At 37.3% G+C, this 25,000-nt stretch overlaps 3 protein-coding genes across 3 annotated transcripts; 2 read left to right on the forward strand and 1 right to left on the reverse strand.

The window, feature by feature from the left end:
• Positions 1 to 971: 971 nt before the first annotated feature.
• On the reverse strand, positions 972 to 2,222 carry LOC116163080. Its single transcript, XM_031476926.1, has one exon. It carries the CDS (start codon positions 2,220 to 2,222, stop codon positions 972 to 974), a length of 1,251 nt encoding a protein of 416 aa, XP_031332786.1.
• A 5,276-nt stretch (positions 2,223 to 7,498) lies between these two features.
• LOC116162902 (NADH dehydrogenase [ubiquinone] iron-sulfur protein 2, mitochondrial-like) lies at positions 7,499 to 8,786 on the forward strand. The gene is made up of 4 exons (XM_031476671.1): positions 7,499 to 7,724; positions 8,369 to 8,465; positions 8,510 to 8,653; positions 8,700 to 8,786. The coding sequence occupies exons 1-4, from the start codon at positions 7,608 to 7,610 to the stop codon at positions 8,735 to 8,737; spliced, it is 396 nt and encodes a 131-aa protein (XP_031332531.1). The 5' UTR covers positions 7,499 to 7,607; the 3' UTR covers positions 8,738 to 8,786.
• A 13,947-nt stretch (positions 8,787 to 22,733) lies between these two features.
• LOC116162903 lies at positions 22,734 to 23,278 on the forward strand. Its single transcript, XM_031476672.1, has 3 exons — positions 22,734 to 22,913; positions 22,965 to 23,085; positions 23,140 to 23,278. The coding sequence occupies exons 1-3, from the start codon at positions 22,835 to 22,837 to the stop codon at positions 23,252 to 23,254; spliced, it is 315 nt and encodes a 104-aa protein (XP_031332532.1). The 5' UTR covers positions 22,734 to 22,834; the 3' UTR covers positions 23,255 to 23,278.
• Positions 23,279 to 25,000: the final 1,722 nt, after the last annotated feature.

Genomic DNA, 25,000 nt, shown 5'->3' on the forward strand with positions numbered 1-25,000 from the left:
CTTTACGCGCTTGAACTATTCGTCGTTTCAAGGCCATCTCTTTAGTATCCATGATGATGATGATGATGATGCGATCAAGGGAACAGGTAAACAAACAGGGGGAACAGCCTGTTTTTCAATGAGCTCTTATTTGAAAGCTGTTTATTTTGAAAGCTGTTTATTTTGAAAGCTGTTGACTTGATAGCTGTTTATTTCTAACTGAATAACAAACACGTTTTCACGGTATTATATAGTGATCGAAACCTTTCCTGAAACGGCCGTTTTGCACATCCGCATCCTTATTTATCACCATAAATCCATACGGATTTCGCCAACTTTCCGAGCACATCTCTCGGAACAACGGCATCGTTATTATGGGAGCAACGTGATCTTCATAAATGTGCCGCAAGTTCAAGTCGTCCTGTTCAAATAGAACAATTAAGTTGGCATTGTCCCTAATCAATTGTTTAGGAATTTTAGAATACGTCTGACCCAAGTAGAAACAATCGATGGCGTTATGCCTGCCCATTGAAAAGTACGCTCTAATGTTATCCTGTTTTTCACATGCGATATCGTCAAAGATAAAAACTGAATTAGGTTTGGCCGCATTGGGTTCCATAATATCAGCGTTTTCGCTAAACGTAAAGTAGCCAATATCCTTCATCGGCTGAAGAATTTTACCCAAAAGCCTATATTTGTCCTGATTCAGCGATTTGGAATAGACGTACACGTGTTTGAAGCGTAGACCATTGGGTTCAGTTAACAGACTGAGCATCGTATTCGTTTTACCGCAATTAGACGGTCCGCATATTAAGCATCTCACACTGTTTGGAAGTAACTCGCCGTGTGTTTTTTTATACTCCACATTTGGCGTCGTATCTAGATTTTGAATGGGCAGCTTTTGCTTTTGCATCACCACCTTCATTTTTGGCGGTTGAAATAAGACTAAGAACATTTTTATCATTACATTTTATTTATAGAAAAAGTACAAATTATAGTTTCTTCACTTCCCCGGTCAGAGGATTGTATTGAACTAGCGCATCGTGCAGGATCAGACAATAAGCAACCGTTCCCGCCTCGAAGGCCTCCAACGACTCCATTTCCAGCTTAACATCTACCGTTGAATGCTTCAGAGACTCGTTTTGTCTCGAACAGTCCAGCACAAAGATCGGACAACTTTTAAAATACAAATAGTCAAACAGAGCGTCTTGCTCATCTTTCGAGTAATAATCACGTCGAAAGTTTACATAGTTTTGATATGCCATGATGTATTTATTGACATTAAAATCTAAATGCATCGCTTCGTACGGATAACTTTCTGAGTTGAGATGAAGTTTTAAATTTCGAATATTGATGTTATCGAAATTGGCCGCTCTTGCTTCGCGCGAAAACTTTTTTCCGCTTCGTTGAAATGCTACAATTACCCATCGCGGTTTCTCTAGTTGAGTTGAAGTCTTGATTGGCCATATATCCGACTGTGCCTGTTTTAAAGCGGGCAATTCGTACAGTTCCCATTGACGGAATGGCATTGTAATTTTTGCATCTTTATTGATTCGTTCGTATAGACCAATTTTGGCACTATCGCTAAGGGTCACGTGGGCCACCTTCCATTGGATTTTTGTTAATGTTATTGTTGCATCGGCGGCGGTGCCGATGTAGCAATTGGCATCGCTTCTAGCACGAATTAATACTAATTCTTGCCGCATGTTTACGATGACCTGCCGATAGTCCTCCATGCTCCCGAATATGTGCTTTAGCGGAATACAAACAGCGAAATGCTTCTCCTTGTTGCTCTTGTCGTAGTCTACTTGAAGAGATCCATCATCGATGGGTGACCATCCCAAATGTTTAAGACCTTTGCTTTCAGTAGACGTATATGATACGTATCCCTTCAGTGAGGATGTAATACCAGGATTCCTGCATACATCCACTTTCTGACCTCCCAACTCGTAGCGAATTTCTTCGAAAAGGAATGGCGCGAAATTGTTTGTAAGGTTGCATGTTTTTGCAGCGGCACCCTCTTCTTGCGGCTGACTCCATTCGATTTTTCCTTCCAAGTACAAGAAGCTATCGTATGTGGCGGTTATCAGCTCTTGATTTTGAATTAATATTCGTATTTCACTGGAAAGACCGTAATCCGAAGATCCTCCATATGGAAGATAAGTATGAATATCGGACTTAACAATCGTCTCGTCAAAGTGTACGCTTTGAAAGACGTTTAACGAGTCTGCTGCCGCCGCCATGTTGTACTTTCAGACCAATGGATTCCAAGAAATATTTTTCTGCTGGCGTTAATGTGCCCGGACCCTGTCCCGATTGAGAATAACTCGATTTCCGCTTATCTCGTTTATTTATAGTGTTCAGGAAGGATGGCAGCGGACCTTGATTAATACGTAACCCCATATTCTTTTAACTCTAATCGCACCGTAAACGGTTCACTTTCCCCGAAATCGATCAATTCGCCCTTTTGATTTGTCAATTTTATAGTTATATTACTAATTCTACTGGTATTTACTTCCAAATATTGAGTATTACTGGGAATTTTATCTAAGCGATAACCTGGTGGAACGGAAACGTCTATTTCGTAAAGGACTTTAGCGCGATTTCCGTTTCGATAGGATCCCGTAATGAGATTACACTCTATGTGAATGTTGGTATGCTTAATGATTTGTATATCTAAAGCAGAGGTATGTAGAACATTCGCATCCAATATCTTCGATTCGAAACCGAGCATGCGTCCTATGCAGTCTCTTTGAGTGAAATCTATATCAAATTCGCAGCTAAGTTCACACTTGAGCGTATTGTTATTTGCACGTAGACTAAAGCGACTTGTAGGAATGTGAGCTTTTATATACTCGCTTATCTCTTCCAACTCGTACGCACCGTGCGGAATTGTTATCACCTTGGAGTATACGCTATTTGACTCAGTTTTATAGTAAAACTTATCGTTTCCCGCGTGAATGTTTCTTATGCTGTTACAGCCGTAAAACCCCACCATCCCGATGACGTACATTTTTCCCGGATGAAGTTCAATAGGTGGATAGAAATCGTGACTCGCCGTATTTCCAACGCCCTCTATACTGAACGTCGTCGACATGACTACTACGCGCTCACCAACGACATTCGAGTTATTTATACAAAAATTTTAAACACAGATGACCGCAATTCGTCGTACCGAATTGTTGCTCTTGCCCGTAATTATAATAGATTTTACAGTCGCGGAAATACTCGACTATTTCACGCGGTGGTGGAATATTACCGAAGCTATCATAGTACCAAACGCATCCACCACGTTTCTTATACGAGACCCAATGAGTGCCACGCCCCCTTTGACTATCTAAATTAATAACGCCATCTTCATTTTCCCATGGGGCCGTAGGCATATTATCTCGCATAAACACGTCCCTAAAATATGGTACACACCCCTTTGCATGCTTACGTAGATCTACATCAGTCAACGGCCGGTTTGGCAATTTTTTGAAGTTTTTTTTTTTTGTAAATGCAGCGCCAAACTGCCTCCCGATTTGTAAGGTTTCAGAAACAGCACACCGCCACTTTTATTTCCTATAGCGAGCGATTCCATCGTGCGATTATGGCGCGAGGTTTCATCTAGCATTTTACGAGCGTCACGAGATGCATTAACTGCTTTGGCAATCCCCGCCGCTCCGCCGGCTAAAGCTCCAACTGCCGATAGACCGGCGAATAAAGGTATCAGGAATGGTAAAACCCCACCCTGTTTTGGTATGGGAATTATTCTAGGCACACTTACATTTTTCTTACCACCTAAACTTTTTACGGTCATATTTGCAGCCGTAACAGCCGACTTTATTATGTCAGCGGTGTTGCCGCTTTTCCTCATTTTCCTGGCTATTGTCCTACGCAAATTCAATAAACTACTGCTCTTCTTCTTCTTCCCCTTAACGCCCATCCCCAACTTTCTTTTCACCTTCATAATGGTACCTACCGTAAGAGCGGCTGCTCGTTCTCCTAACTTCGCGTCGGGAGCTTTTAATCGTTCCCAAGCTTTCCGCTCTAAAAGGCGATCTGCTTGATGTCGACCTTCCAAGTCTTGGTTATCTCTATAGTCAATGTCGTGCTCTTTACACTGAGCGTCTAGGGGATTTATGCCGGGATCGCCTCGCTTTAGCCTTTTATCTAATTTAGTACCAGGTCCGCAATACTGATAGCCAGGAATATGTAGTTCCACTGGAAGTTTGTTTATGAGATTATTAACCAAGCCACTCCCATCCGTACACTTCCGCTTCCGATTCAACATTGTTGAATTGCGGCAATAAGTTGCCATATTTATAGGAAATCCATCCATCAAATAAAACAAAAATGCTCAAATAAAGTACGTTTATTGACATATGTGATACATAAAATAAGTAGGTCGATAGTATAATAATTCCATCATGCAAACTGTATTATGAGAATTGACGTTAAACTTATAGTTTAATACGTCTTCAATATCGCGATAGATGTTGTCATCGTCGCCCTCGTCCTCGTTACCAAACTCCATTTTACGAAAATGACGGTAGTTAATCACCTGTTCGATAACATCCTGATAGAAACAGGACAGAGCGTACGATTCCAGTAAATCCAAACGATAGTTGATTATATCTTTTAGATTAAACAATTCTTCAACGACGTACTTACTCATCGTGCAATAATGCAGCTTATCACGTTGTATTGTTACGCTCTCTAATATTTTCTCAGTCGTCGTGGGATCCCGCACAAATTTCCTGTTATAATGAATAGTAAAATTTGCGTTAAGCGATTCAGAACTTTTGTCGTGCTCAATATCTTCTTCCTTAACATTGGACCAGTCGATCCAATTTTCGAGCTCTTGAGATCTAAAGAACTTCATCTCGAGATATGTTTGGTGCTTTAGAAGCATTTCCCAATCTTCTTTCACCATCACTATCGCATTTAATGGAGAGTGCACAATTCGTAAAACTGGGGCCAAATTAAGATGCGTACTGTAGCCAATTTCAATATATTTCTTCGAATTGCTTTCACCATCGTAGAGGTCATATGATGAGCAATCGATTAAACGTTCGTCGGCAGCTTTACTATGCACATTTTCAGCAAACTGGGTGATAGAATCATCACTAGTGTCTTTGTTGTTATTACAGCACCAGCACGAGCACGAGAAATAATTATTAGTACAACTGATTGTATCCATTTTGGAGCTTTTTTTCGTTGAGATGATCTCGACCCCACGATCACAGAACAACTAAAGTGTTTCTAAGGGTGGATATGCATTTAAATAAGAGACACAATTTCTCTCTCTCATCAACAACATTTTATTATTTCTCTCTATCTCATTTACAACTTTTTTACATAAATTTTAAATTAGTAGTCTCCCCCGCCGTTCCGGCGCTTGTTATAAACACTTCTTCCCTGGACAAGGTGTCCTTGAAGATCTGCAGACGGTTGTCGCTCTTGAAGTAGTCATAAAAGCGCAAAGGAAGGATGCACTTAAAGTTCTCAGTATCGATCAGTATTCGATCGCCATATTTGGTATTGATTAGGTCGATACCAATCACTTTATACTTTTCACCGACCTTCATATCCTTGACGTTCTTGAAAGGTTTGCAGTAGGTGCTACTGTTGAGTTGATTAAGATCCATTTTAACTGATTAGCGAACACTATTCGACTGATTCCATTCACCGTTTCTACCACCATTATATTGCTGTCTGTTGACCTTGAAATTTAATGCGATAAACATTACTGTCTGGTGACCTTGAAATCTAGTGCGATATACCATTACATTGAGTTCTGGTGACCTTGAAATCTAGTCAGATAAACTGATAAACGATGATTTTCTGCTAAGACGGGAGACAATATCTTACAAAATTGCTCTATTTTTGTACTAAAGCGAAATCTATCCAAGGCCATAGTTTCCCAAGGCCCTTTTCGTGCCGCACTATATGCAAAGGACCACGCGACCAGTACATACACGCGATTATTACTATCGTCAAATGTAACTTTCTTCATCACCATATTATGTATTCACCCAACTGAGTCGTTCAGTCCGTTTATAAGGCAATCAACGCATATTTTGTAATTTAAAAAGAGTCTACATAGTTCAATCCCCAACTCATACGTTTGGACAATGTTTTGACACTGTTCCCTAAAAGTCTCAGGTCCATAGACCGCCTCATGCTCAGCATCAGATAGCAATACCAATAAGGCTTGATGAAGGCATTCAACAGCCGTTCGCCGCATATTCCCCCTTAACACTAACCACATTTCAAGCTAACATCTTCTAATATCTATATTTAAATTGCAACACGTTTGACCTTGAGGCGGCACCCCAGAAAAACACAAACAATTTGATTACACACAAACAACATACACAACCTCCCTTTGTTCTCAGCGATCGACCTTGAAATCCAATGGCCTTGAGCCGCCGCCACCCCCCCTCCACACAAACAATACACCCCTTTGTTCTCACAACTCGACCTTGAAATCCAATGGCCTTCACCCATCACCCCCCCTCCGAAAAACACAAACAATACACCCCTTTCTTCTCAACACTCGACCTTGAAATCCAATGGCCTTCACCCATCACCCCCCCTCCGAAAAACACAAACAATACACCCCATTTCTTCTCAACACTCGACCTTGAAACCCACCCACCCCCACTTACGCAATACCACTTTGACCTTCAACACCACTTTGACCTTGAAACGCTAACACTTCAATCATATGGCACTTTTCCATGTAAAGTGAGCCAGGATCGGCCTTACTATACTACTCTGTCCTACTCTCGGGCATGCATAGAGCAGCCTATTTGATATGTTTTGAAATTACATTAATGATCAGTTTCCCAATGAGTGACAGTGACAGAAATCTCCCTTGCACTATCTCTCTCGGCGCTCTACGTTTCTATGGCAGAGGCCGGCAGTGCGCATTCCAGTTTAATTATAGTTCAGTGGTCTTGTTCCATTGTGGCTGTCCTGTATTCTTAATAAATGACCATACCAGATTGGTATTACCAAAATGTATCTCCTAGATTTTCCCTGACGCTTCCATTACTCCCTTCCTAGTCTTCCCGATTTCCCCATAAAAATGGTGAAAATAAAATTTGTCAAATACTGAACAAAAAATAGGAAAAACCGTGTCATACAGGGATTTTTCTTATGGGTGACATTATCTCTCCTCTTGGTCAACAAAGATATTCTTTTATTTAATTACCCTGGCTAGTTCCCTTGAAAATTACTTTAATATAAAATGTTTACGCAATTGTATATATTTTAGTACGTGACGTCTTTTTGTTAAATGAGATTCTATGCTCAAATTTTCGTACATAATTGAAAGTTTGAGCTGTTTTAAAGTGCTGGATGCGTTAGTATCTCTATTTTAAATTTATTTAAGTGAATTCCAATTAAACATTTATATTACATTACACTTTCAAAGCAGAAGGCAAATAATTTAATTTAGCTGGTTTTCAATATGACCTATCAAAAGGAAAGCACAGAACTGAATTTCCATTCTGGAATTCTATCATTCTGTCACTATATCCTCCTCCGTGAAATTGTTTTTGAAAAACAATCTTGCTTTACCGAAACATAATAATAATCTTACTTATTTTTTTTTCATTTATAGATGGTTGTGTAAAATGTATGAAATGCGACAGTCTTGTAGAATTATTGGTCAGTGCCTCAACAAAATGCCTGAAGGGGATGTAAAAGTGGATGATTACAAAATAACACCTCCAACAAGAATGGAAATGAAGGTACGCAGTTAGTTATAGTTCTAGCCGATGATTAGAAACACATTGCTGTTAAGTGGTAATAAGAAAAATTAGATAGTTGGTTACGATTAAAAAATTAAATAAACTATGTCATAAAGGTCACTGTTCCGTGCTCCGTGTTTCAATAAAGTTTGACCTTAACAAGGATTAGTCCATGACCGCGATTTAAACACTTGTAAGGGTTTCGTCGTAGAAATAGTGAAGTGGAGATAAATCAAGATTGATAAACTTTTTCTTTGCTGAAGATCGAATTCTGTCTCAAGATCATCATCAGGTCATAGGGCTATTTGATGTGGCGATTTGAAATAGTTCTATTGGCGTTGTGACTGTATGATGACAGTTGAGGTCAAAATCGCCTATATATTTATAAACTTTTGAAAGTTTCTATTTTATTCCATTCTACAAAAATATAAAACATTTCATTCCGAAAGCAACTATGACCTTTGTTAAAAAAACATGTTACACTTTGTCTACTTTTAACCTAGCATTTTTTAAAAAAGAAAATCTTCCTATGAGAATGAACCTAGAAATAATCGACAAGATGCTATCGAAAAGAATGTATACTACAGTTCATGCATTTTCTTATGGTTAATGAATCTTGTTGTATCTTTTGTATCTAATTTCAGCAAAGTATGGAATGTGTGATACACCACTTCAAACTATTCTCATCGGGTTTCGCCGTTCCTCCAGGGTGCACATACGTTGGAACGGAGCATCCAAAAGGTGTATTCGTTAATCTCATAGCATTTACTAAAATGATATTGCAGGAGAATTTGGCGTCTATGTCGTGTCCGACGGTTCATCACGACCTTATCGTGTGAAAGTTAGACCGCCAGGTTTTGCCCATTTGGGAGCGATGAAGTACTTTTTGAAACCAGACACGATGTTAGCAGACATTCCCGTAATGATCGGTAAGAAACTCGTCTTCCGGTGCAATGTGTGAAGTTTATGTTCCAGCATCACTGGAGTTCGTATTGGGTGACATCGATCGTTAAATTTTCTTTGTAATTATTATCTGGAAATATAAATAAATTCATAACACTATCTAATTGATATAGAGTATGAACGAGACAAGAATTAATGTTAGTAGTTTTCATTGTCAGTCAGGTTTATGTGTACTCCTGGAGGGTTTGCTACACTCACAGACGGCGACGCAGAATTACACAACTAAACTGAACACCCTGTAAGTAAATGATTACAGAACTTCCAAACGAAAACAACATGAAACACCCACGGCAGGCAACGAACGAAAAGTCAGGATCATTCAGTATTAATGAGGACAAATGTTTGCGATGATTAATGGTATTTAGGCGTATCCACCAATATTACCCTTTTAATTGTCTCACAAGGGCAACACCTACATTTCGGACATGACTAAGTATCCTGCAGTTTTCACGGTACTAAAACCTTTATTCAGAATTAGTAAAGTGTATGGATTAGCCTCATTTACAATTTCGCAAACCAAACCATCCGATCACAAACTAGCAACGCTATGGAGCCTTTCACTAATGCTAACTTTTAGCTCCTTATCAATATTTTCCCTTACCTTTCGTGATGGAGCCAGGCATAATAAGAGCATAGTGATACTTATAGGTGATCATTTATCCATCTATATGGGAGTGTTGAGTATGGCGTGCAGCTTCATATTCAGCGTAGTTCATCGATACAAGGTATGTAACTATACACGTCAGTTTATCTGTACCTATACAATTTGATTTTGAGGTAATGGAGGCCATCAATTTAATTAATACCGTCGATAATCACATGGCAAAGATTGCATACGTAAAAGACGCCGAAAAATCATACAGAAAATGCAGGATTATAGTTTCAGCTGTCATAGTTTTGATAAGTCTCTATTTTCTTAGTTATATATGTTTAAACTTCGGGACGTATTATTATACCTTTTCGTTTGCATTTGTTGGAAATGTAATAGCTTACTTATATCCTACCGTAACGGAAAGTATGGTGGAACTACAATATTGCTCGCTTGTATTTCTTATAAAACAAAGATTCAAATGGACAAATGACAAAGTTATTCATATGGGGGACCAACTATGGAAGCACAGGTTTGGAATTCCCGTTGGGTTTCGTTTCACATTTTACATTGTAGGATAGAGGTTGGTGGTCGATGTGAACGAGATGCGATTATTTCCATTGTTCAAGTTAAAAAGCTCCATTCTAATTTGCGAGTAACCACAGAGTTGATCAACAAGGCATATGGAATACCACTTTTACTATTTGTTTTTAATCATTTTCTTAACTCTATACTAACTTTATTCTATTGGGCGATCCAAAGCGTGCCCCATTCAAGGATTACACTTTCTTTGTCAGATGTGGTATATATCACAAACGAATTTGTGATTGGAATGTTTCAATTAATTACGTTGGTTTATATTTGTTCAACTACTACGACGGAGGTAAGAGTCTTATGTCAATTACTGTACATCTGCGCATGGTTCCATTATCCTTTGCATCAATAAATTATTTTGGCATAAAGGCTTATCATATCATAGTGGTAAGATGTGTTATGCAATAACAGTTAAAACCCAATGGACGAAAGTTTAGTTTATGTTGTCAATCCTCAACTGAAAAATATTCGATAGACCCCTAGTTTCGCCAAAATCTCCCGAACATTTCATTTCCTTTTTACGCGACACGATTGGGCCGCTGTATTATTGTACCTATAATCTTAGTGTAAAGAATAGACTTACACTATGCTATAATAAACCGTAGCAAATGTGCATACGGGGATTATGTTAGTGGAATGCATGCAAGTAGAAGCAAAGAGTAACTAATAATAAGGTACATAATTACATTTGTCGCAATGTTAAAAAAGAGAATATTATCCAGCAGCCACCGCCTGTTTTTAGCGCATTTTTGCAAAAAATTTTTTTTGTAAAAAGTAGCTTTTAATCTCACTTTGGCTGGCTGGCTGGCTGGCTGGCTGGCAGCAAATGTGGGCGCGTAGAAGAACTCTTGTAGAAAGGCAACGGGTGTACGTGTATCTACAGGGCCGTGAAATTTGTCAACCTTAGGGACATGGCTACATGATGTGGGGTTGGCGACATCTGGGCGTCATCCTCGAGCGTAGTATACTAACGTGAAGGTTTTTCAGTTTTTTCCTATCTTCTACTACAGTTTTGGTCCGATTCTTTTGAAATTGGTGTCGTCGGAAAGATGTTGTAAACGCGCACAACTCCTGCGTGGCGGAATTTTGTTTTTTGTCATAGGGGCGAAATTAACGACCTTTTGCGAGGCGGCGCGCGCGTCTTCGAGAAGTAGTCAGGCGCCTTTTACCTTCCGTTGCGAACTCACGCGGTTTAACGTTTCGTGAATCTCGAATCGCTGTCTCTCTTTCTCGTGTCGCCAATAGAAGTGAATTGCGAGTGAACGGGACGTCGGAAGTGGGTACCGTAAAAGAGAATGTGGTAGCCCGCGACACGATCTCACTGATGGTGGAGTCAAATCTTCAAACGCGAATTGCGGGTGAACGGGACGTCGGAAGTGGGTACCGTAAACGGGAATGTGGTAGCCCGCGACACGATCTCACTGATGGTGGAGTCAAATCTTCAAACGCGAATTGCGGGTGAACGGGACGTCGGAAGGGGGTACCGTCAAAGGAAATGTGGTAGCCCCCGACACGATCTTCCTGATGGTGGAGTCAAATCTTCAAACGCGAATTGCGGGTGAACGGAACGTCGGAAGTGGGTACCGTCAAAGGGAATGTGGTAGCCCCCGACACGATCTTACTGATGGTGGAGTCAAATCTTTAAAAGCGAATTGCTGGTGCACGCGGAAAGTGGGAAGCGGTTAGTGAATGTAGTAGCCTTCGACAAGATCTGTTATTGATGGTTGAGTCGAAAGTGGCTAATACTGATCTGCCACACAAAAATGCGCTAAAGTCCCTTCGATCTCAAACGAGGACTTTGATAATTTTTTTACAAGCGTTCTTCTACGGGCTCGCATTTATTGCCAGCTAGCCAGCTAGCCAGCCAGTCAAAGCTACCTTTTTACAAATAAATTTGCAAAAATGCGCTAAAAACAAACGGTGGCTGCTCGACTAATATAAACGTAAAATCCCCGAATTATCTTGTTAAATCACATCAAAGCATTCGATAACTTAAATAAAACGAAAACCATAACAGATAGGTATTGGGAATGTAATATGTGATCGACGTACATTTTTTTCCACATTTGAAAGTGCAAAAAAATAAAACAGGTTTCATTTGAAAAAATCAACTTTTGAAGGTTCGCAGTTATTAGACTTGATCGTTAATTTTAAAACACCCTGTAGAAGGGTGATCAAAATTTAAATCATTCGCATGTAGCATCACGTCAGTATCGTTGATTCTTGACTTTTTGAAGTTCAAGTCAACGGAGCGATCAGTTTTGCAGTGGGCGGCTAACTCCGATGATTAACGTGAATGTTTTTATACTAGAAGAACAATAGTGGATGCCAAATGTCATGGTAATCGCGTTTGTCAATACTGATGTTCGCCGTAGAAAATAGTGATAATTATCATTTCCGTGCTTTTAATTCATAAGAACACTAGTGCTATTATGAAAACCGTAATGACTAATGACATTCAAAGTATTCATGCTAAATCTGTCATATTGATTGTGTTATATAGTCGTAGATTAATTTACCGACCCGAAAGATAGAAGATCTCCAGGTAAAAACTATAAAATTAATTTTGAGCTAGAGCCTGGTGCGTTTGTTTGTTTAACATATTTTATTTTTGCCAGTGGCGTAACAAATCTTCAAATAGTATATTATGTAATGAGCGCTATTAAGACACGAGCATGAAATATGAGTGTCTAAATAGCCATTAAATGCAAGTTTCATACACTATTTTTTCTATGACTATGATGAGCTATAAGGAGGTGATTCCACACTGGGTTCAAAAGCGGTTCAAAATTTGATATTTTTATTGCGTGCAGGTAGTGAAGTCAGGCACCTTATTAAAGCATGCGCAGGGCGGAGGACGACTGTCAAATTTAAAAACCGCCGAATGAAATCTTACGGTTACGTTTGTATGGGAATTGAGAGAAAACACAAATTCGCTATGCCCTGCAGCTGTCAAAACTAATAAATTTTAGATCTATCTTTGGTATGGTAACTTTGATTTTCGTAAACTATGCGTCGTTATCCCGTGATATTGGTCGTAAACTGAAAATCTGTATCGAAATAGGTGGCAAATGTTTCATATATCAATTAAAGTACCTATAGGAGTATAGAAACAAGTTGTAAATCAGCATATGCATGATTAAAGCGCATTTTTAATAATACAAGTCAGTGTTTGATTAGCGACGTTTAAAATTATCGATCTCACGAGTAATCTAACACAAAATAGACTAGAGCCTGCACATCTACACTATAGCAGAAAGCTTTTAGTGAAAATTTGAAGTCTCTAACTATTGTAGTTGCTGAGATCTCACCCTGCCGGCCAGCCAGCCATAACGAATATAATAGCGTATTTTTTTCACAAATGCGCTAAAAATATTAATAGGTACTACTTAAAATCTTCATTTCAAATTTGCTAAATATAAGTTAACCGTTTTCTTGTCGTTGGTATGAGGAATGTGTTGAGACGGTGCGTTAGTATTTTATGCCTCTTCTAATCGGAGTAAAATGTAGAGTCCGCTCACTTTGAAGGCTCAAATCTCAAAATCGCTGGAGCCGATATTAATGAAATTTTTGGAACGTATGAATTGGTAAGTTGTTGTTAACATACGTAAATTGTAAATTTTTGCTGCCGGGACTTTTTACGTTATCGAATTTTCCTCACAAAAAAGTACTCTAAAATGCGTGATTTGTCGCGATGTACAGGTCCATAAATAGTTTATTTTTCCACGAAAATTCATACATTTCGGGTATTACATAACCCAATTCTTGCTGTAGCTATTGTAGAAAAAATTATGGAAATATCTTGTTCCCTTTTTGCGTAATTAGCGGAAAAGCAAAAACATTGCAACGCAGCTATTATTGAAGGAAACGACTTCATTCTTTTTTTATAAGATGAATAAAATAGCAAACGTCATAAATGCGTACATATTGTCTGAAAACAACTTGTGGATGTTTGTTTTTGTGTAAATTAGCCAATACTCTACGTACGAAACAAGATGAATAATAACCTGCGGTTTTCATGTGTGATGTGCGGCAAACATGTTTTGTTTAACTGGAGCGTTACAATACAATAACCACAGATGGCCATGGCCAATGTAATGTAAATTGTCATTATTATTCTTTCGTGGGTACCTACAGGAACACATGTTTGATAAACATATATATTATTCAAAACCAGAAAAATGGATTGTGGTTCATAATATTTTCTTACATTCAAATATATAAAGGCCCATTGCTCATCCAGAACTACATTAACAGTTTAGTTGTGACGACGTACCACTATATCTATAATAAATAATAAAATGCCTCGTTATGTGTCCGTGGAGTTTAAAAAGATTGTTGTGAAGGTAAAAAGGTTCTTCGAAGAAGAAAAAATGAATGGTGTAGATCGAGTTCGGCTCAATCAAGTAACAAAACGAACTGCGCAATGCTTGGGAATTAGCGAAAAAACAGTTCAAGGGTGTCCAATGAAGCAAGTATCAGTGGTATAGTTTCAGGACCAAAACCAAAAAGTGGTAGACCTAAAATAGAGATCGATGATTTTATGAAGGGCGTTATAAGACGACAAATATTAAATTTTTATATGGAAAAACGGTTTCCAACCATAGCCGAACTCTATCAACGACTGAAAGACGAGTGTCCAGATTTTCCGCAAGTGTGCAGCACCACAGTAAAAAAATGGGTAAAAGATATAAATTTTATCTATCGCAAATTGGAGAACAGGCCTATTTTAATGGAAGTGAATGCAATAGCTGCTAAAAGAGCCGAATATCTATACGCCATCAAAAGATATAGAGAAACGGGTTGGAATCTATTTTTTACAGACGAAACATGGTGTGGCGCAAACCATTCAAAAAAATTTGGTTGGGTGGAATATATAACCCCGGAAAACCGCGACAGCTTTAACCAATATCGAGGAACCATTCAAGAAATCAATGGGTACAGGGGTGGAATCAAACGACCTTCTGGAGCTGGGCAACGGATCATTATACTTGACATCGGCAACGAAAACGGTTTTTTACCAGGATGTAGCAAATGCTTCATTGGGAAGAAAGGGTCAGCAGATTATCATGACGAAATGAATAAACAGCATTTTGAGGAATGGTTACGATATGTCTTGGGGGTGATGCCCGATAAGTCAGTTATTGTACTTGATCAAGCACCTTACCGTACAATGTTGAATCCTGAATTTCGAAACCCAACAACTGCATGGAGAAAAGCAGACATAATTGAATGGTTAAATAAGCGAAAAGTTCAGGTACCAGAACACTTCGATACATTCGATCAAATGACAAGGCCTTCACTTTTGCAATTATCTCGCATGTACAATTACAAAAAACAGTATTTTCTGGAGAAAGTGGTAAACGATGTTCGACAGGATAAAGTGAAGCGTCTATGGCTTCCAGTAGCCCATTGTGAGTTCAACCCCATTGAATTGATATGGGCGTATGTCAAAAATAAAGTTGCAAAGCTAAACACAACATTCAAAATTAAAGACGTATTAGACCTCTGCAAAGCAACATTGGAAGATGTGCCAAAAAGCGTTTGGGCTAATTGTGTTCACCATGCCAAGAAAGTAGAAGATATGTACCGAGAAAAAGAGAATTTAATAGATGTCGCCATAGAACCTTTGGTAATAAATCTCAACGACGAGGATAGTGATGACGCAGTTATCGACTTTGATGAAGATGATCTCGAAGAACATAGCGATAATGATGATAATGAATGTATATGAGTTGACTGATTAATACAGAATAACAATTTCATGCTATATTACTTAACCGTGTACTTAGCGTGTGTGCCGCTTTATACGAAACGTTGCTGCAAGGTACAACTTTGCGATTAAATGACCTTCCCCCCAACTCCGCTCGAGGTGTTGCGTTTATCTCTTTCGTTCAAAATATATTAATTCCTGCAGCCCTTCACATTTTTTTGTCATTGATTCTATTTCGTGATCATATCATTTGGAATTGTCCTTTATCGATATGAACAAAACTTTTTAAAGTGTAGCTTATAATAAGCGAATAAAAGCATCTGTCATTTTATCGCTGTAACGTTTGCGTAATTATACAGAAATGCATAAAAATGTAACGACGTATAGTTAAAGGTGTATTCTATCACATACGTAAACATTATCCCATTTGAGTGAATACTTTTTTTGTAATTAAATCCTAAAGTTCTGAGTTCGTATACTTTCATTGAAAAAGCGCGCTTTCCCGTACATATTTCACTATCACATTTTCCCAAATTTAACAAGAAATATGACATTACGTACAGAAACCTAGAAATAGTTGACGATTATAGTACGCTTTATTTGATAAAAATCGGTTGGGTAGTTTTTTTTTGATAACCGTTTAAAGCCAGCGGACTTCTACATTTTACTCCGATAGTAGTCAACTTCGAATGTGGTTTTAAACATTGGTGTATAGTACGAATATTGTCAACTCAACTTGTGATAGATTTAGGTTCTCAAGGGTCTATTCGGACTCGAATTTTAAGGGATCTTTTAATCAGGACACTAAATTACAAAACGATTCCCATTTAATCCAATGTACCTACGTAAATAAAATTTCCCAAATTACTCTTTTCAGGCAAGAAAAACAAGTGTTTTAATTCACGACAATATACCTCCATCAAATTTCTTCCCTAACCGGCGAGCGATTCAAATACATGTAAGTAGGTGTATTATTATCTTTGTAAGTAGTAAAAGGTACTAGTTCACTCTGTAGTAGACGTAGGTACAAAGTTATAGGCAGCACTGTATTTGTGTTTTTCTTTCACCGTTTCGTAGAATATTCGTTTTATGTTTCACCGATGTAGGATCGGGGAAGAATAACCCTACCACAGAATGCACTGTGTGTCGTAAGAAGCTGCTAAACAACGGCAGAATTAGTGCAACCACGAGGACTGGTTAAAAAGCGACATATTCTGAGCTTTAGTTGCTGGCGCGACGAGCTTTTGGATTGAATATAGAATGAATCGGAGATATCCATGGTGTGAATTAACTCAAAATGGGGTTGTATATAATAGAGTCGTTAAATCCCAAAAAGACACAAAACCTTCCCCATACTAATTTAATTTACAATTGTACGGTCATCTTTTGGCTATAATATATGATACGGATTTATGAAATTACTTTAATCCTGGTAAATTTCATAAATCTGTAACAGATATTATAGTCAGAAGATGACCGTTGGTCGAAACTAGTCACTGTTTTTACAATTGTTCTATTAAATTAGTATGGGGAAGGTTTTGTGTCTTTTTGGGATTTAACGACTCTATTGAATATAGAACTTTGGCGATTATGACTTTTAGCAAAGAATGAGCAGGATGGGAGTAGGTCTGGATATTCTTTTTTCCTACTACCAGCTACCAGCTATTAGGTTTTCTAGTTGATGTCGGAGCACCCACCTCATAATCTGAAGCTTTGCCATCAAATGCTCCAACAGAACTTTTTTTTTACAGATATCGTGTTTATCAATGGAACTGGCACACCACAACGTTGACTTTAACATATGCGGATTCTTTCCATTGGATCAAACTTTGTTGTATGCCGTAAGTATGGGCCCAGACCCCAGTGTGAATCTTTCGAATAAGGTACGGTTTTGTTAGAATGTATATAATTATCCTCGCGACAATCATGCAACCGTATTTTACTGACGAAATTATTTACCGTTTATTTGACTACGTATCATGTTGATTAAGAATGGTGTACTACTTTCTATGCGAGTATACCTTATGGCTCTTTTTATAATATGACTTTGCCTCTCCTCAAGAATGCAGTGGTAACAACACATCCCACATCCTTTGAAATCATGCCGAAACACAATTTGTCCCAGCCTTACACGGTCTTGAGAAAATTAAAAGTTTACCATAGCTACACAAGTTCAAGTGGTACTAATTTATTTTACTTTAAATATTATTGACTGTTGAGTGTTGATATCAAGGGCCCGTCTAACAAAACAGTTCCACCAGTTGCGTGCAAGTGAAGTATAAATCTTTTTCAGATTGTTGGTGCAGCTTCTTCTTACTTAGTTATAATCATACAATTTGAACTCTCTTCTGCTACTGAACGTGGATCAATTGGAAATTTTACCGTTTAGTCTGATTATTTGCACTGGTGTTGGTAAAGGTTTTTCATAAATGTCAAGTGAAAGGTTAAGTAGGTATGTTATTGCAACCGATATTTTTAAATTTCCGAATACTATCGTTGCTCAAATAAGGCTTTACTCTATTGCATGGAAACGATACATATAAATAGTTATTTGTTTAAATCCTTACATGTTTCTAAAAATTTCTGCTTTTAGTAAAATTTCTTAAATAAAGAAAACATATTTATACGATGTTTGAATTATAGTAATGTGTAGTGCACTCGTTTTGCTTAAAAATAGCGTTAGGTACATATATTATTCTTATCATTTATTATTTTTTTGATATCATTCCTTTAATAATACTTACTTGGATGTATACTACGGTTACATAGGTAGGTATATACTTACTCCAATAGTGTCAATGATAACGCAAAAGGTAATTATCTACTTTATTTTCTGTAGCATTGTTACGATTTTACAAACCCATTGCATTTCCACTAACTTAAGATTACTTTTTCCCCTTCTTCTTCTTTTTTTGCGCATCGGGCCAAGGAAAGCCACGAAATTTTAATAAATCCTGTACATTGTGGCACGTCGCGTAGGCGTTCTCCATTGCAGCTTCGTTAAAAATGTCAACGGTATACCTCGCACTTTTCGATCTTCCACCTCCACCACCGCCACCTCCTTTGCGAGCTTTCTTGGCTTTACCTTTGTCCCCATTTTTTGCATTTTTAGATTTCTTCTTTTTCTTACCCATTGAGGTATATCTTTAGTGCGCGTTTCGTACCTATACAGTATGTAAATAACAATTGTTTGATCAATGTGGGACGTTGCCATGGATGCTTGATGACGTATGCGATTTGACTACAGTACTTGATTAAGGTAGCAGACTCGTCAACCATTTTGGAGCCCACTGACAGTCTAAATCTGTGCACAGAAAAATTAGTTAATGTGTAAAAATGCATTAATAAACGTTAAAGTAATCCATGGTTTTTCTTTAAATGATAAGATACTGCACCCAGAACATGCAACGTTTTGCAAGCAGTAGGCTCCAAAATGGCGGACGCGTGAGCTGTGGTATATATATAGTAGCTATAGATTTGGCCACTGACAAACTGTAGTTGAAAACAAGGTTTAAGAAGCATTACTAACCAAAATCTCACCATTTTTAAAACGATAGTGAGGTAAACTCAAGCTTCCAATTACTTATTTCTCCCTCTACAGTTTACATCAATCTACATGGTATGATTTTTATTTGAATCTGTTTGAAGAACTACCATTTTTGGTATTTTGAATGTTCCTGATTAGGTCAAAGTTGTTTTTGGATAGACTCCGTATTAATTTATGCAGTTAGGCTGTTGCGTTGCGTTCTTTAAGTCAATAAAAGAATGCCCTCACAATCCCAAAAGGCCGTAGCAATCACCTTTTGTCTCGACTGACAAACCTTGAACTTTATCGGCGGCGCTTCTCCCTTTTTCTTTATTCCATCGACTACCTTTGGGACAGTGAATCATAGTAGATACAGGACCATAATTTCATCCCCTATTACAATCAATCAATATTTGTTAATAATACCGTTTGGCAAATTTTTACAACGAATCAAATACATAAAACTAAAATGTATGTGTGTTTTAATCTCCATTTTTGTTTCCTCCTCTAATACGTAACTTGGTGCCTTTCCGTTTAGACCCATAGTCATTGGTAATCTCTTTGTTCACCCCATTCCTTCAACTCCCATATCTCCGTTCCGTACATAAGCACCCCTCTCGCGATTGCATCAACAATGTTTTTTCTTGCTCTAAACTCATTTTTGAAACTCCTTTCTCCCACGCCTGTTCCATTTCCACTACCTCCTTTTATCTTAGTTCCCTTATTTTGCAACGAAGCACTCGTTTTCGCACAGGAATTATATCAGAATTATATTAATGGAAGCTTAATCAACAGCCGGTACTTCGACGAACTCAAATAGGCTCTTCCTTACGAGTGATTGCAGTTTGGGACCTATTTCTAGCAGTGAAAAATAGAAGGTAAAAGTAATGTTTTAAATTGTAGAGCCGTTTTAGCCGCTGATAAGAAATATTTTAATAACTCGCAGCCTCTAAAAGCCTCGTCCTTTGGAAGGCGAGAGAAAATTAACATTGTAAGATTTCATTTCTCTTCGTTCATTGATAACCGATTTTAGTTTCCCAATGTTAAGCGATAACGAGCATTAAAACTGCAAGGTCGTGCAGTTTATTTCATTATCGCAAACCTTTTGCGATTGACCCGAAATTCCCTATAACAATAGGCATTACTCGGCTATCGAATTTAGAAATTTCAGTGCGGCCATTTGCGTGAGCAGAAATACCGGTAGCTACTCAGATGTGTTGCAGGAAACCTATACTCAAATGAAGCGCGCTTAATTAACTTGATTTTTAAAGTGGTCCCAGTTTTTTATGATGACCAGAAGCCGAGAAATTAAATAAGGAAGAATTCTGTTTTAGATTATTCGCCAGTAACCGATTGCCTGACTCTACTGCAGTTGAGTTGTAAAATAATAACATAATTTATGTTTTATGTAATTTTTCCGCTGATTAAAGTTCAATTTTTTTATTCAACTAATTGCATTGTTAAATTTCCAGGACGAACTTCCCGCAATTTTAGCATTTCCCCATTATTTCGTTGCATTTGGTACCTACCCTAAGTATATTCTTCTCTTACTTCCTCTACTTTTTTCTCCCTCCATTTCCATTCTCCGTTTTCTCTCCCCCCCCCCCCCCCTCTTTTCCAAATCTCTCCATCTTCGATTTTCCGACATTTAACTCCATTCCCTTTCTTTCCCAATACTTTTATATTCTTCCCATCATTTCCTTCATCTGTTCTACCTCTGTTGCCATTATCACTGTGTCGTCCGCGTATGCCAGGGACCATAATTATGTCTTCTTCCTATTACGATCCCTCCACTTTAACTTTAAAACTTTTTTCGTATCTCTTTTGTAGAAATTACGGTTGGTGTACGTGGACATCTCTTTCTCACTCTTTTATATGCGCAGAACACTTTAGACTTTTTCCTTCCTATCCTTACTCTCATTAGCGTCTCTTCATATAATTCCTTGATTCTGTCCTTAAACTTTTTGTCTATTTTCTTCCATCATTTTCCATATTTTTTCCCTTTACACTATTTCAAACACTGCCTTTAAATCCATGAAAACCTCTACCATCTGTCCGCCCTTTTTAGCACATTTTTTAAGAAAACGAAAAATGTGTTATTGTTTTCGTTTTGTCCGTCCGGATCCACTTGAAGTACTTCTAGGGGAATGGTCATACAGTCCTGGAATTTTGCAGTAGGTAGCATATTCCTTGATTTTATCTTTCATGGTATTCTAATTAAAAGTCTCAATGAAAGGAACCGTTTTCTATACCAACTACTGCTGACTTTTCTATTACCATGCGCTAAATAACCCCAAAAAATTAAAGTCTGCAAAAACTCTGAAATGGCATCCTTAATAGACCCAAAATGAAATCGGAATAAGAAATATCAACTTCAAGATATAAGGAAATACAATGGCAACTGACAACAGGAGTAGGAAAGTACTGAGTCACAATTGGGAAAGGTAATCTTAGACGTGACATCGCTTCCTAAATTAAATCAATATATAGTCGGAACAAACAAGTAAAATGGTTGCGAATTGCCATTGGACCCCCTAGAATAACTCACTCGTACCTTCTATTGAAAAAAAGTAAACCACAACACAATGCCCTCATACTACCGTATAATACAGATTTAGAACAAATACAGAGAAACACCCTTACACTATTAACAAAGTACCATACATCACCCTCACTCCTTCTACTATACAACTTTACCTTCGTCGTTCTCGAGAAGGTAGAGGACTTACAGACAAAACTATTGCACCAAACCGCTTTGGCCTAATAATTTGACAGTCTAATTACCGCCGCACCGTCAGGTTTCAATCTTTGTAAAGAACACCTTTTAAGGAAAATGTATTTTACTGAATTAAAGTAGAAACTTTTTCCTGTGTTAAATTGGAAATGCTTATCTGCCTTCTTAGCAAAAACATGTTGTTCTAAATACCCGAACTTTCAGATTGCTTATTGTAGTTAAAGGCACTTTCGAAATTGAAATTAACATTTTCTATCAGTTATACCCCTAAGAACAAATATTGAAAAAAACTGTACAAAAAAAAGCGTTGGAGATTTATTAGTAGGGTAAGTTCCATTCACCTAGGAAATGTATTTCATTAATTACATACTAAACACGATGAAAAACAAATGTTTTAAAAGTTAAGGCTTATCAATCTTGAAAACAACTACCGCGTAGACATATGTTTCTAGTTAAACCAACACACGTTGAGAAATTGATTACAAAATGTGTTGCCCGTTTTTATAATCTACAAGGTGTCCCCCGAAAATTAGTATCTCCAGAAGACGCGGCAAAATAAATGATTTGGCAAACAGCTAAACACTTATATTATCAAGGGGGGCCAATTTTTATGCAAATATAATTCTTGCAACTTTAACTCTGTTTTAGGGATTGCAACCCTCACAAATGCGTGCATGGGACTAGGGGTCAAATGACCCATAATTTGGAAGGCATTTTCATTATTTACACCACCGTTTTACCAGTTACCAAGAAATCGCGCCTTCAAGTTTCAAAATTAAAAAATTAATAAAAACTTTTGAGTAAAAATAATCAAGTATGTCATTCAGTGAATGTTTCTTTGCGGAACATTTTGAGTTCAACGACCATATCAATCCAGACGTTTTAACAAATATTTGCAACTCAGTGTTTAATTCTTGATATGGATAATGTGCATCTACCTCGCATGTATAAAAGCTAACTACCGAACACAATTTTTTTAATTAGTGCCACCATGAACACCAGAGTTCTTGCTTTATCACTAACTTTTGCAGCACTTTGTATTATACCGTCAGAATTGCAACAAACGAACAGTAAGATGACGATTTCATTAATCTATTTACTTTACTCATCTTTTCTTTCAGATTCCACATGCTCTACTAAAGTAATGTCTGCAGCGTACTGTATTGTACAACGAATCAAACAAAAAATTAATGCCTTGCAACTCAACACAGCTAGCCAATCTGAAAAAATATGTTTCGCGAGGTATATTATAAATGAACTATTACGCTTACTGGGGCTTATGCCCACTACCTGTAGTGGCTTGGCAGACGTCATAAATGGACTGTTTATTACAACTGGAGGTCTCGTTTGTACTCTGGCTCAAATTTTGGAGTCATTACTTGGAGGACTCCTAGGTGGCCTTTTGGGATAAATTATGATTATTAAATATGGGTACCAAGCTATTTCGTGTTTTAATATAGTCATTTTGAGTGTTGCATTTTTATTGCTTTTTTTGCATGCGATTAATCATTGGGATACGCAAGTTTGATGATATATATCGTACAACTAACCGATGCTAACTGGCTAAATATGAGTAATAGGAAGTACCTACAAATTTCCTGTTTGTGTCATAAAATAATAACTCAAAAATGCCCAAAATATTTATATTAAAAAATAGAACATCATCTAAATTTTGCCGCGGAAGCGGAAGCCCTGCTGCAATAATTGGATTGACAAATTACCTAGCTTTTTTACTTAAAGTGTAATTGTAATAGTAACCAGAAAACTGTATCATACAAAATGTACCAAATTTTTGACAGAATAGCTTCCTAGCTCAAACCAAAAAGCAGTATTCACCGTTTAATGTCTTCGCACGCTTTTTTTGTGTTTATTGCTAATACTTATTACTAATACATAATTCATTTATTGTCTAAAGTCAGTAAACACAAAGCTCCTTCTTCAATCGGCACATTAGAATAAGAATGTAGGTAGAGAGGGCACCGACACCCTCATTAAGTTGTCAATGACCCACTTTTTTGTCGGCGATCTGTTTACAGATGAGATGGGTCAGGTTCTCCTTTTTTTAACAGTATTATATTAACACAGATTTTAGTGTTTAACTTTGTGATATTAATTAACCATAATAAAAACTGCAGTATATATACATCTTGATCTGATATTTTAACATAGGTATTGATATTTCATCTTAAGTTAGTTGCATTAAACATTAAACCAAAAAAGAATGCAACGACCGAACTTCCCTTGCAATCACTCATCCTAAATATTAACCGCGCACTAAGCTGCCAAATGGTTTTTTAACTTTGACATTTTTCTCCGCCCTTTTATAATAAAACGTAACATAATTTTGTTGTACACCGAAAAAGAAAGTCTTGCGAATAATTTAATAAAAATATTGCGTTGAAAAAATTTTTTTTAGTTTTTTAACTTTGACATTCTTTCTCATTTTTTTTGTAATAAAACCTGGCACAATTTTTGTAGTTGTACAGAGAAAAATAAAGTCTTTAAAATACTTTAATATAAATCTTATGTAGCTGTTCGGAAAAAGTTTGATTTTTTTACATCCAGCCTGTTTGTTATTTTTTGTTTCCGTATGCCATATATATACGCATCGAAAATGTGAACAAAATCCGTCCGATCAGATATCTTGGAAAATTGCCGACATACATACAGACAGGAATGATCTAAATACTAAAGTTCTATCTGGCAAAGATTTGAATAGTTAAATTCTACGTTGAGAATACTTACGCATACTAAATCGATTAATAATTTCAAATTGAAACGTCAATAATTTACATTTTAAATGCAACCTAAATTCGTTTTACGGTGACGAATTAACGTATAAATGACCTCTGAATTTGGTTCCCTTATAATGAAATTTAAATCGAATTGGATTTTGATCCTGATCTGAAAAGACTGGTTACAAAATCATGGCTTTCTTTGGATAAGAATACGAATAAACAAAACAATAATTTTACATAATTTTCAACAACTCTCATTTACAGTTTAACTTTAATATGGTAATAGTAATAGGTCAAAAATTTCTTTTTCTCACGGATCGTAAAGCAGTCGATTAAAATTTCAAAAATCATACAACAATTCTATATCGAACCTTTCCTGGGTGATTTTTTCTTGATGTGGAAACCTGGAGTTCTTACAG

Source organism: Photinus pyralis, unplaced genomic scaffold (assembly GCF_008802855.1).
Source record: "Photinus pyralis isolate 1611_PpyrPB1 unplaced genomic scaffold, Ppyr1.3 Ppyr1.4_LG2, whole genome shotgun sequence".
Classification (NCBI taxonomy): Eukaryota; Metazoa; Arthropoda; class Insecta; order Coleoptera; family Lampyridae; genus Photinus; species Photinus pyralis.

Bases quoted from the DNA above. Each gene is read 5' to 3' on its own strand.
- LOC116163080 (XM_031476926.1), bottom strand. From the start codon at position 2,222: ATGGCGGCGGCAGCAGACTCGTTAAACGTCTTTCAAAGCGTACACTTT.
- LOC116162902 (XM_031476671.1), top strand. From the start codon at position 7,608: ATGTATGAAATGCGACAGTCTTGTAGAATTATTGGTCAGTGCCTCAAC. The intron at 8,466-8,509 runs GTGTATTCGTTA...ATGATATTGCAG, and splicing joins TGGAACGGAGCATCCAAAAG to GAGAATTTGGCGTCTATGTC. The intron at 8,654-8,699 runs GTAAGAAACTCG...TTTATGTTCCAG, and splicing joins AGACATTCCCGTAATGATCG to CATCACTGGAGTTCGTATTG.
- LOC116162903 (XM_031476672.1), top strand. From the start codon at position 22,835: ATGAACACCAGAGTTCTTGCTTTATCACTAACTTTTGCAGCACTTTGT. The intron at 22,914-22,964 runs GTAAGATGACGA...CTTTTCTTTCAG, and splicing joins AGAATTGCAACAAACGAACA to ATTCCACATGCTCTACTAAA. The intron at 23,086-23,139 runs GTATATTATAAA...CACTACCTGTAG, and splicing joins GAAAAAATATGTTTCGCGAG to TGGCTTGGCAGACGTCATAA.